Genomic DNA, 9562 nt, shown 5'->3' with positions numbered 1-9562 from the left:
TAAATAATGAATAAATAATGAACCAAAAACATATCCAAATTTATATTCACAAACTGCATTCCCTTCCGCATCAGACCAACTTCCAACAAAGCATCACTTGATAGAGATTTGATCCAAATAAGTTCTTCTTGGGCTATCAAATACTTCCTTGAATCAAACATGCTTTCAATGATAATAAATTGTGTGGTATCTACCTTGCCTTCAAAATAACTTTTTGTCCCTTATTTATCTTTTCCACCCATCAAAAAGTTGTCGTCGATGGGTTTCTCGAGCTATTGTATGATTGCGGTGACGATCCCTGTAATAGATTTAACGTGAAAGATCATGTTTGGAAGTGTTTTTAAAATAGTTTATGCTCGTCAAATGAAGAAAAAATGATTTTAAAAATGCGAAAAGAACTCGTATACAAAAGTGATGGTTGAACTTACAAATTGAAGAGAAACTTGGCTGTTGCTGCGAGAGGGGCTTATGTCTCCCCCCATCAGTGTTGGGTGCGTTGTATCTTCTGCAATAGTTCTCAACCTGTTAAGCTCTGGAAGGATGGCCTTACCAAGATCAGGCCTATCTTTACGTCGTAACTCGGCACACTTGAGCGACATCTTGGCGAAAGACAAAGCTTCTTGAATAGGCCAATCAAGGACGGCTGGGTCGAGGATAGTTTCAAACGTCCCATTCTCGATAGCTCTTTCGACATGGTGAGTCAATCCCATTGGTGGCCTAGAAGTGATCAGTTGGAGAAACATGATGCCTAGCGAGTATATGTCGGATTTCACACCAAGCATACCTGTCTGCTGATACTCGGGATCAATGTAGCAAAATGTTCCAGCGGTCGATGTCATTCGATATTGTGTTACACTATTAGCAATCGATGGCGGTACGAGCCTAGCCAAGCCAACATCACTGATCTTACTGACAAAGTTACGATCGAGCAGAATGTTAGCCGGTTTGAGATCACGGTGCACAAGAGGCTCTGGCTTTGTTTGGTGCAAGAACAGCAATGCTGTCCCAATTTCAGCTGCAATTTTGAATCTGAGCTGCCAAGAAAGTGGTGGCGTGTTTCCTCGTCGAAGAAGTCGGTCTTCTAAGCTCCCATTAGCCATGTACTCATAGACCAAGCAGCCATACTCGGGGCAAGCTCCGAGGAGGAGAACCATGTTCGGATGACGTATACAGCTGAGTACTTCTACCTGTGAACGGTTATCTTTCACGTTAGCTGATGAGATTCCCTATGGTCTTACTTTTCAAAAAAACTGTTAGCTGAGAGTTATGTATGGTAACCGACCTCTTGTTTAAACTGCGATCGTCCTTGAGTCGCATCGGGACGTAGAACCTTAATGGCAACGGGAGTATGATCAAGATCACACCTGTAAACAGGACCATAGCCTCCTTCTCCGATCTTACGAGATTCAGCAAAGAATTCCGTTGCCACTTCGATCTCGTCGATTGTATACTTCCTATACCTGATATCATTGTTTGCCAATGCATCAACTGCCTTTTTCTTCTCCTCAGCTTCTTTGAGTGCTTTCATTTCAGCCTTCATTCTTTTCTGTCCTTCCAATTCTGCAATTCTCCGAGCCGCTTCAGCTGCCTCGATGGCTGCTTTCGACTTCAACTTCTCCTGTTCCGCTAGCGCTAATGCAGCTTCCCCGGCCAATCTCGCCTCCTCTAATCTCTGTTCTTCTTCTAATTTCCATCGTTGTAGCTCGACCGCCTGCATCACAAACCGAAGATATGATGTTGCAGCCATTGGCACGTTAATCAATCGACTTCGCATACCTTTTGTTTGGCTGTAAGAGCTTCCTTGCAGGCTGTGCTGTACATTTCCATAGTTTGCTTGAGTTCTAGCCTGAGCCTCCGCATCTCGGCCTCGACGTCTTCCTGCACACCATCGTATAAAAGTTCATCTAAAACATAGTTTCATTTCATCTGATGAAAATTTTATGCATAGACAACAAAGTGACTCAAAACTTACCATAGACTGTGACGAGATCGAAAGTCTGTCACTGTCTTGCGAGATCGAAGAGAACTCGGACGAAAAGTTCATATCCGCTGACATCCGTCCCATCTGTAGAGACTCAAAGCTATGAGGTAAGTCAAAATCTGTACTGCTTGAAACCTGTGGTGGTGTGGATCTTCCTCCTGTATCTTGACTATCATAAAGTGAAGGAAATATACGATCGATGCTCGGTCTTCCGGAGCTAACGAAAGATATATCCGATTCTTGCGTCGGTAAATCTCCATATGATGATGGTTTGTAATTATATCCTTTCCTTGTGAATGGTGACCTGCATCCAACAACATTTTGTTTAACATGATATCATTGTAAAAGTGATGTGTTGTTCTTCAATATTAATAGCTCATGTGCTAAACTTCATGCAAATATAATATTCGAGCACGCATACGAGTACAGTACTAACGATGAAAGATCTAATTATTGAATGTAACAGTTTAAGCTCACGGTTAGTAGATATTGTCCAGTTCGGCCCGTTACGTATTGCTATTAGCCTCACGATTTTAAACACACGTCTACTAGGGAGAGGTTTCCCACCCTTATGAGGAATGCTTCGTTCTCCTTTACAACTGATGTGGGATATTACAATTCGCCCCCTTTGGGGGCCAGCGTCTTTACTGGCACACTGTTTGGTGTCTGGCTCTAGTACCATTTGTAACTGGGGCTTTCCTCAAGGTTTTAAAACGTGTCTATTATGAAAAGAGTTTAGCCCAACTTCAACCAGTGTCTTGCACCGTCCGGTGACTGGCTTTTATACCATTTGTAACAGCCCAAGCCTACCGCTAGTAAATATTGTTTGCTTCGACCCGTTACGTATCGTCGTCAGCCTCACGGTTTTAAAACACGTCTACTAAAGAGAGACTTCCACACCCTTGTGAGGAAAACTTCCTCTCCAACCGATGTGGGATCACACAATCCACCCGCCTTGGGGGCCAGCGTCTTGCTGGCACACCACCTGGTGTCTGGCTCTAATACCATTCGTAACGACCGAGCCCAACGCTAGCAAATATTGTCCTCCTTGGGCTTTCCTTTTTGGGCTTCCTCTCAAGGTTTTAAAACGCGTTTACTATGGAGATGGTCTAGCCTTATTCTGACCAGTGACTCGCACCGTCCGGTGACTGGCTCTAATACCATTTCTAACAGCCCAAACCCACCACTAGTAGATGTTGTTTGTTTCGGCCCGTTACGTATCATTGTTAGCCTCACGGTTTCAAGACACATCTACTCAGGAGAGGTTTTCACACACCTATGAGGAATGCTTCGTTCTGCAAACCAATGTGGGATCTCACAATAAAACACGTAAAGGGTCACACTCACCTCATGAAATCGGTGTCATCCTGCACTTTACTTGGCAGATTACATGGCAGATTACATGGCAGATTACATGGCAGATTACATGGCAGATTACATGGCAGATCAAGGGGTGGCCTATCCGCAGACGCTGCCAACAAATTCAGCATTAGTTTCATGGAGAATATTGGAACAACAGACATATCAAGTAAAAGGAAATTGTATTGAAAGAAACTACCTCTTGCACTGGCAGAGTGAGTCATCTGGATCTCGGGCGTATCGGATTTCGTGCTGCTTTGTTGAGCTAATTGACTTCGTAGAGGACTAATCACTGGAGCGGGACGAGATGCCGAACGCATCGATTGAACTTTCCCTTTAGAAATCACAAACACATTACAAAAATCTGGTGCTCCTTTTACTACACTGCCAGGAACATCGTTTGTCTTGAATCTGTTCCATACCAAATGAAAATCGTTCCAAATTAATGATATCTACAACAAACTTCAATGCTTTTCCCGAGCACAATATGGTCTAAAAATGTAACTGTCCAAGCCCACCGCTAGCAGATATTGTGCTAGACTTTCCAGGCTTTCCCTCAAGGTTCTAAAATACGTCTGCTAGGGAGAGCTTTCCACACCCTAATAAGGAATGTTTCGTTCCCCTCTTTAGACTTTCCGGGCTTTCCCTCAAGGTTCTAAAATACGTCTACTAGGGAGAGGTTTCCACACCCTTATACCTTATAAGGAATGTTTCGTTCCCCTCTCCAACCAATGTGGGATCTCATAATCCACCCCCTTGGGGCCCAATGTCCTCACTAGCATATCGTTCAGTGTCTGGCTCTGATACCATGTGTAACAGCCCAAGCTCACCGCTAGCAGATATTGTCCTCTTTGGACTTTTGCTTCTGGGTTTCCCCTCAAAGTTTTAAAACACATCTACTAAGGAGAGGTTCTCACACCCTTCTAAGGAATGTTTCGTTCTCCTCTCCAACTATTGTAAGATCTCACAATCCACCCCCTCGGGAGCCCAACGTCCTTGTTGACATACCATCCGGTGTCTGGCTCTGACACCATTTGTAACAGTCCAAGCCCACCACTAGCAGATAAAAAATGCTTTCCCTTCTAGGCTTCCTCTCAAGGTTTTAAAACGCGTCTATTAGGAAGAGATTTCCACACTCTTATAAGAAATGTTTCGTTCCCTCTCCAACCGACGTGAAATCTAACAAAAAGTGATTAAAACATGCCCCAAGCATAAAACAGAAACTAGATTGTTCATGGGTCGGGTTCAAAAGAACATTTTCAACTCAACCCAATCATTTGGGCTGGAATGATCGAGTTTTTTGGGTCATCGAATTTTTGAACAACGTGTATGAATAGGAGAAAAAACATGCCTTAAGAAGCCAGATTTTGCTGAAGCTCCCATAACAATGTTCTCTATGGCCTTATTTGCTGCATACTCAATTATGGCCTTTGCTGCATCTGTATCTTCCAACACAACATCCATGCATTGTATCTGTAACTCACAACAAAACATAATTCAATTTTATGAACAAATTTGGATGTTCAAAAAATAAGTAAACAAAAAACTTACATCCTTCCGAGTACAAAAGCAACGAAAAGGAAGGAATAATTCTTTGATGCTGGCTTCAGAGTCAGATTTAGAGCTCATCTCTGCACTCAAAAACAGCTTCATCTTACCAAACATTGCAACTTAAAAGACTTGCGACCGAATTCGAACCCGTCACAATTTATTAAGGCATCTATCCTAAGCGTGAAACGTTTAAATCTCTTCGTAAGATCGAAGAGAAAATGCTCTACCTACAAGAAGTCATTGACGATCTCTTCGTAAGAGCCCAAATCCACTACTAGCAGACATTGGTCTCTCTAGGCTGTCCCTTCTGGGCTTTCCCTTAGGAAGAATGTTTCCACACCCTTGTAAAGAATGTTTCGTTCTCTTCCCCAACCAATGCGGGATCTAACACTCTTGGACGATTGGTTTTTTGTTTCTAAAAAGTAAGCTTATAAAAACTAAAGACGTTTTCAAGATTCATGTCAAGTTTTGTTAAAAGCCGTCTTTTAACAGACCACGGTATACGAACGGTGAGAAAATAAGTACAATTTTTAACACGAAAATAAAAGGTTTAGAGAGAAAGAGAGAGTACTTTGGGAAGAATTAGAAGGGGATCTGAGTTTGACATGAATGAGGAAAACTGATTGACCCCTTTGAAGCAAATAATCAACGGCCCATTTGAGAGCCCCTTGGCTTCCCTTGTCTCTGTCAATTGCCACAGCCACAATTCCCTTCACATCCAGTTTCTCTTTCCTCTCAAGCCCGTATCTTGGTAACCACATCCTTTATTTCTTCCCCCACAACAACAAAAAAACCAAACCAAACCAAACCAAACCAAACCAAAAACAAAAACCGAACCCGGAGAACCCAAAACAATTTCGAGTTCTCCGATGTTTTTGTTTTTGTTTTTGTTTTGGTCGCTTTTGCTTTTGTTCTGTTTTTCAGGTTCTAAACCTCCAAACAGACCCAACAAAGATATGGTTTTTTATTTCCATTTTTTTCAAAACCATCGTTGAATTCAATCACCTAATCACTTTCTCTCCCATCCATTTTTCTCTGGTTCTTATTTACGGTTATTTTCGTTTATTTGATTGTTTCAAACGCCATCCCTTTTATTTCCCAACTATTTTTGACACCATTTTCTTGTTAAACCAACCACAGAACATGACAGCTCCAAAAATAATAAGCTTTTGAGGACGTGGTGGCGGATTAAATTACAAGTTTAACCTTATGGTCTTCTCCCAAAGACCTCGTACCAAAATGTAGATGTATTCCTTACTTGTAAATCTACCATCATTCCCTAAATTAGTTAATGTGGAACTTCATCCCCTGAAGTCTATGAAGCCCTCGAACAGCCTCCCCTTAATCGAGACTCGACTCCTAGTTAATGTGGAACTTCATCCCCTGAAGTCTATGGAGCCCTCGAACAGCCTCCCCTTAATCGAGACTCGACTCCTTTTCTAGAACCCTCGAACAAAGTACAAAGTATACCCTTTGTTCGACTCTTGAGTCACTTTTGACTACACCATTGAGACTCACAACTTATTTGTTCGACATTTGAGGATTTTATTGACATAGTTAAGTCAAGGGTATAACTCTAATATCATGTTAGGAATCACGACTCTCCACAATAGCATGATATTATTCACTTTAAGTAGTCAGTTTGGATTGCCCAAAAGTCCTCATTAACGGAGTAACCTTAATAAGGGTATTTTTGTAATTTTTCTTTTTTTTCTGGGGTTAAATTACAAGTTTAACCCTATTAAAGTTTTTGGAAGTTTAAAAGTTTAAAGGTAAGGTTTATTAAAATTAAGATTATTTACTATTTCGACCTTTAAAAATATAAATAAAAACGATAATTAAACCGAAAATAAAATATAAAGGAAAAACTCATTCCCTTTCGACTGATCGCGCTTCCACTTCACTGCCATAGGACGAATAGAACTCATCGTCGGTATTAATTTCCGTCTCCTTCAACTCCTCGATCTTCTCCACCGCCTCCTTCAATCCCCACCGTCGATCCTCATCCTCTTCGCTGCAAATCATTCCGATCCGCAACAGCCGCACCATTTCCCCGTCTTCATTCTTCGTTCCCTTCATCATATAGCCGTCGAAAACCTCCGCCGTCCACTCCTCCCGCACTGCCGACTTCACCCAAGCCGCCAGGTCGCCGTTGGCTGCGCCTCCTCCGTGCCGGAGATAGTTCGCCGGGAACTTCCCGGTCAGAAGCTCGAGGATCAGGATTCCGAGACTCCACACATCGGTCTTTCGGGATACCCGACGGTGCCTGATGAACTCCGGCGACTTGTACGCGGCCATGTATTGCTGTGCTTGATCCTGGCACACCAAAGGGTCGAGACCGAAGTCGGTTAATAGAGGCTCGTAATTGCTGTTGAGAAGAATGTTGGAGGATTTTAAGTGGCCGTGTGGTAGGCTCAGGCTCGGTAGCTCGCTGTGTAAATGGGCCAGGCCTCGGCCCACTCCTTTGATGATCCGTAGCCGTGTGGGCCAGTCTAGCCCAATATTTTCAGGCGTGCGCTGACCTGGAATATTTCAAAAATATCTTTTTAATTAAAAAAAAACGTGTATATTCTAGGTAGATGTCATTTTTAAAAAATATTATTATTATTTTAAATTAGAAGTTCAAATCCCGGTTAAAAAAAGAAAAAAGAAAAAAACCTTAAATTAGTATTTTTATTGTCCATTTCAAATTTAAGAGATTCGATTAAAAAAAATAAAATAAAATAATCAATTATTTGATGTTTCTAAAATTATTAGATTAAGAAAAATATTAGGAAAAAATGGTCAAATTTAACTATTATTTTTGGATGATGAAAGTCTCGACTAATATAGAGAATGGTAATGGGTTTATAATCAAATAATACTCTCTTCATTGGTACGAGACCTTTTAGAGAAACTCAAAGCAAAGCCATGAGAGCTTATAAGAGCTTATGCTCTAACATGGTATCAGAATCATGCTCTATACTTAAGAAAATGAGTTAACCTTCCTCGAAGGCAGTCAACAAATGACTAAGACTCTAAAGGAGTCGAGTCTCGATTAAGGGGAGGCGTATTTTGTTCGAGGGGAGGTGTTGGATGATGGAAGTTCCACATCGGCTAATTTAGGAAATGATCATGGGTTTATAATCAACTTCGGCTAATTTAGAGAATGATCGTGGGTTTATAATCAACTTCAGCTAATTTAGAGAATGATCGTGAGTTTATAATCAACTTCAGCTAATTTAGGAAATGATCGTAGGTTTATAATCAACTTCTCCTTTGGAGAAGTCCAAAGCAAAGCCATGAGAGCTTCGTGTTCATCTAACAATTATAATATATATTTTTTAAAAAATGAAAAAGGAAATAATTACAAAGAGGCATTTAATTCGAATATTAGATGGGTTGAAGATCATACATACCGTGGCCATGAAGATGATGAGCCAAGTTGCCATTCCCCATGAACTCAGAAATCAAAAGCTTATCTTCATTTCTATAATAGAAAGCCACGGGCGGAAGCAAATTGGGATGTGAAATTATCCCCAACCTTTTCATGTGCTCAAGAAACTCTTCGAACCCAACGCATCTCATGGGCCGAAGCCTCTTTACAACCACTGGAGGCCCATTTGAAAGTAGGGCCTTATAAGACGACCCAAAGCTGCCGCCGCCCAGAACTTCCGCCGGGGCCCTCAACAGCTCCTCCAAGTCAAAGAAGGGGCTATCGGCCCTCACGAACTGCAGCTTCGCATTTTCTTCTGTCGGCGCCTGATATTGGGCCTTTTCCAGGCCCAATTGATCCTGGGCTTTTGAGTTTTGAGCTTGTTCTGCCGCCGATAACAGAGCCCTCCGGCGGCGGTAGCGGTGGTACAAGACGATGACGGCTACCAAGACGATTCCGACGGTGACTCCGGTGAGGATGTACCACTTCTTCGGAGACTTACATCGGCTCAGAGGCTGTCCACATAAATCTTTGTTCCCTGTAAAAGACAAATGAAATTTTTTAGGTTCAACATTTAATTATAAGCTTAATAATTTACAGATATTTTAATCAAAATGTTAAGATACAAACAAAGTTTTATGCACTTGAAATTTAAAATCACAAAATATTGTATTAAGCTCATATTAATTTAACATTGTTTATACAACCTATACAAAGCAAGATTGTAAATAGCTGGATTTCAATTAATTTTGTCCAAAATTTGATCAAATATTTAACTTTAAAATATTTATTTAATAGAGAAAATGGTAATTATGTCACTCCAATGAAGCAATTAAGTACTAACTAAAGATAATTATGAATCTAAATAAATTCCAAAGAATCCAAAAAGTTAACAATAATCTCTAAATTGAATAATTTTAGAACCTTAATCCCTCATTTAATAACTATTTTATTTTTAGTTTTAGGTTTTTGAAAATTATACTTTATTTATAAGTTTTTAGTAAATTAATCTTATTATTCCTAAGGAATGGAATGTTTCGTTACCGAGGTGAAATCTCACAATCCATCCCAATCCAATGTTTTCGCTGGCACTCGTTCCCCTCTCCAATCGATAGGGAATCTCACAGTAGTTTAAACCAATTAATCTATGATCTATTGAGTTGTCCATTAAAGACCATCGTTACTTACTCGAAAACTTAATCAAACTTAAAAAAAAAAAAAAAAAAAAAAAAAAAAAAAAAAAAAAAAAAAAAAAA

At 40.6% G+C, this 9562-nt stretch overlaps 2 protein-coding genes across 3 annotated transcripts in view; both read right to left on the bottom strand.

Annotated features, from left to right (window-relative positions):
* Window positions 1-20: 20 nt before the first annotated feature.
* LOC111443340 (U-box domain-containing protein 52-like) lies at window positions 21-6346 on the bottom strand. 2 transcript variants are annotated; one of them, XM_023081118.1, is made up of 11 exons: window positions 5463-6346; window positions 4892-4971; window positions 4692-4813; window positions 3540-3751; window positions 3329-3452; window positions 1973-2285; window positions 1777-1878; window positions 1283-1711; window positions 429-1187; window positions 211-298; window positions 21-177 (listed from the first exon to the last, which is right to left on the bottom strand). In XM_023081118.1, the coding sequence occupies exons 1-10, from the start codon at window positions 5650-5652 to the stop codon at window positions 242-244; spliced, it is 2388 nt and encodes a 795-aa protein (XP_022936886.1). In that variant the 5' UTR covers window positions 5653-6346; the 3' UTR covers window positions 21-177; window positions 211-241. The 2 variants fall into 2 exon arrangements, with proteins under 2 accessions (XP_022936886.1, XP_022936885.1); XM_023081117.1 differs by having other exon boundaries at window positions 21-207; window positions 248-298.
* A 308-nt stretch (window positions 6347-6654) lies between these two features.
* Window positions 6655-9562, bottom strand: part of LOC111442917 (pollen receptor-like kinase 2) — a 4827-nt gene continuing 1919 nt past the window's right edge. The window contains exons 4-5 of the mRNA XM_023080477.1: window positions 8290-8844; window positions 6655-7413 (exon numbers count right to left, since the gene is read on the bottom strand). Of these exons, the coding sequence (XP_022936245.1) occupies window positions 6761-7413; window positions 8290-8844 (1208 nt within the window). The 3' untranslated portion in view covers window positions 6655-6760. The remainder of the gene's footprint in view (window positions 7414-8289; window positions 8845-9562) is intronic.

This window comes from Cucurbita moschata, unplaced genomic scaffold, assembly GCF_002738365.1.
Source record: "Cucurbita moschata cultivar Rifu unplaced genomic scaffold, Cmos_1.0 Cmo_Scf00005, whole genome shotgun sequence".
Lineage (NCBI taxonomy): Eukaryota > Viridiplantae > Streptophyta > Magnoliopsida > Cucurbitales > Cucurbitaceae > Cucurbita > Cucurbita moschata.
This window is presented reverse-complemented; position numbering and strand designations above follow the sequence as displayed.

Coding starts and splice junctions, on each gene's coding strand:
- LOC111443340 (XM_023081118.1), bottom strand. CDS start 5,652: ATGTGGTTACCAAGATACGGGCTTGAGAGGAAAGAGAAACTGGATGTG. Junction 4,972..5,462: donor CCCTTCTAATTCTTCCCAAA/GTACTCTCTCTT, acceptor TTTTGAGTGCAG/AGATGAGCTCTAAATCTGAC. Junction 3,453..3,539: donor TCACTCTGCCAGTGCAAGAG/GTAGTTTCTTTC, acceptor ATTTGTTGGCAG/CGTCTGCGGATAGGCCACCC.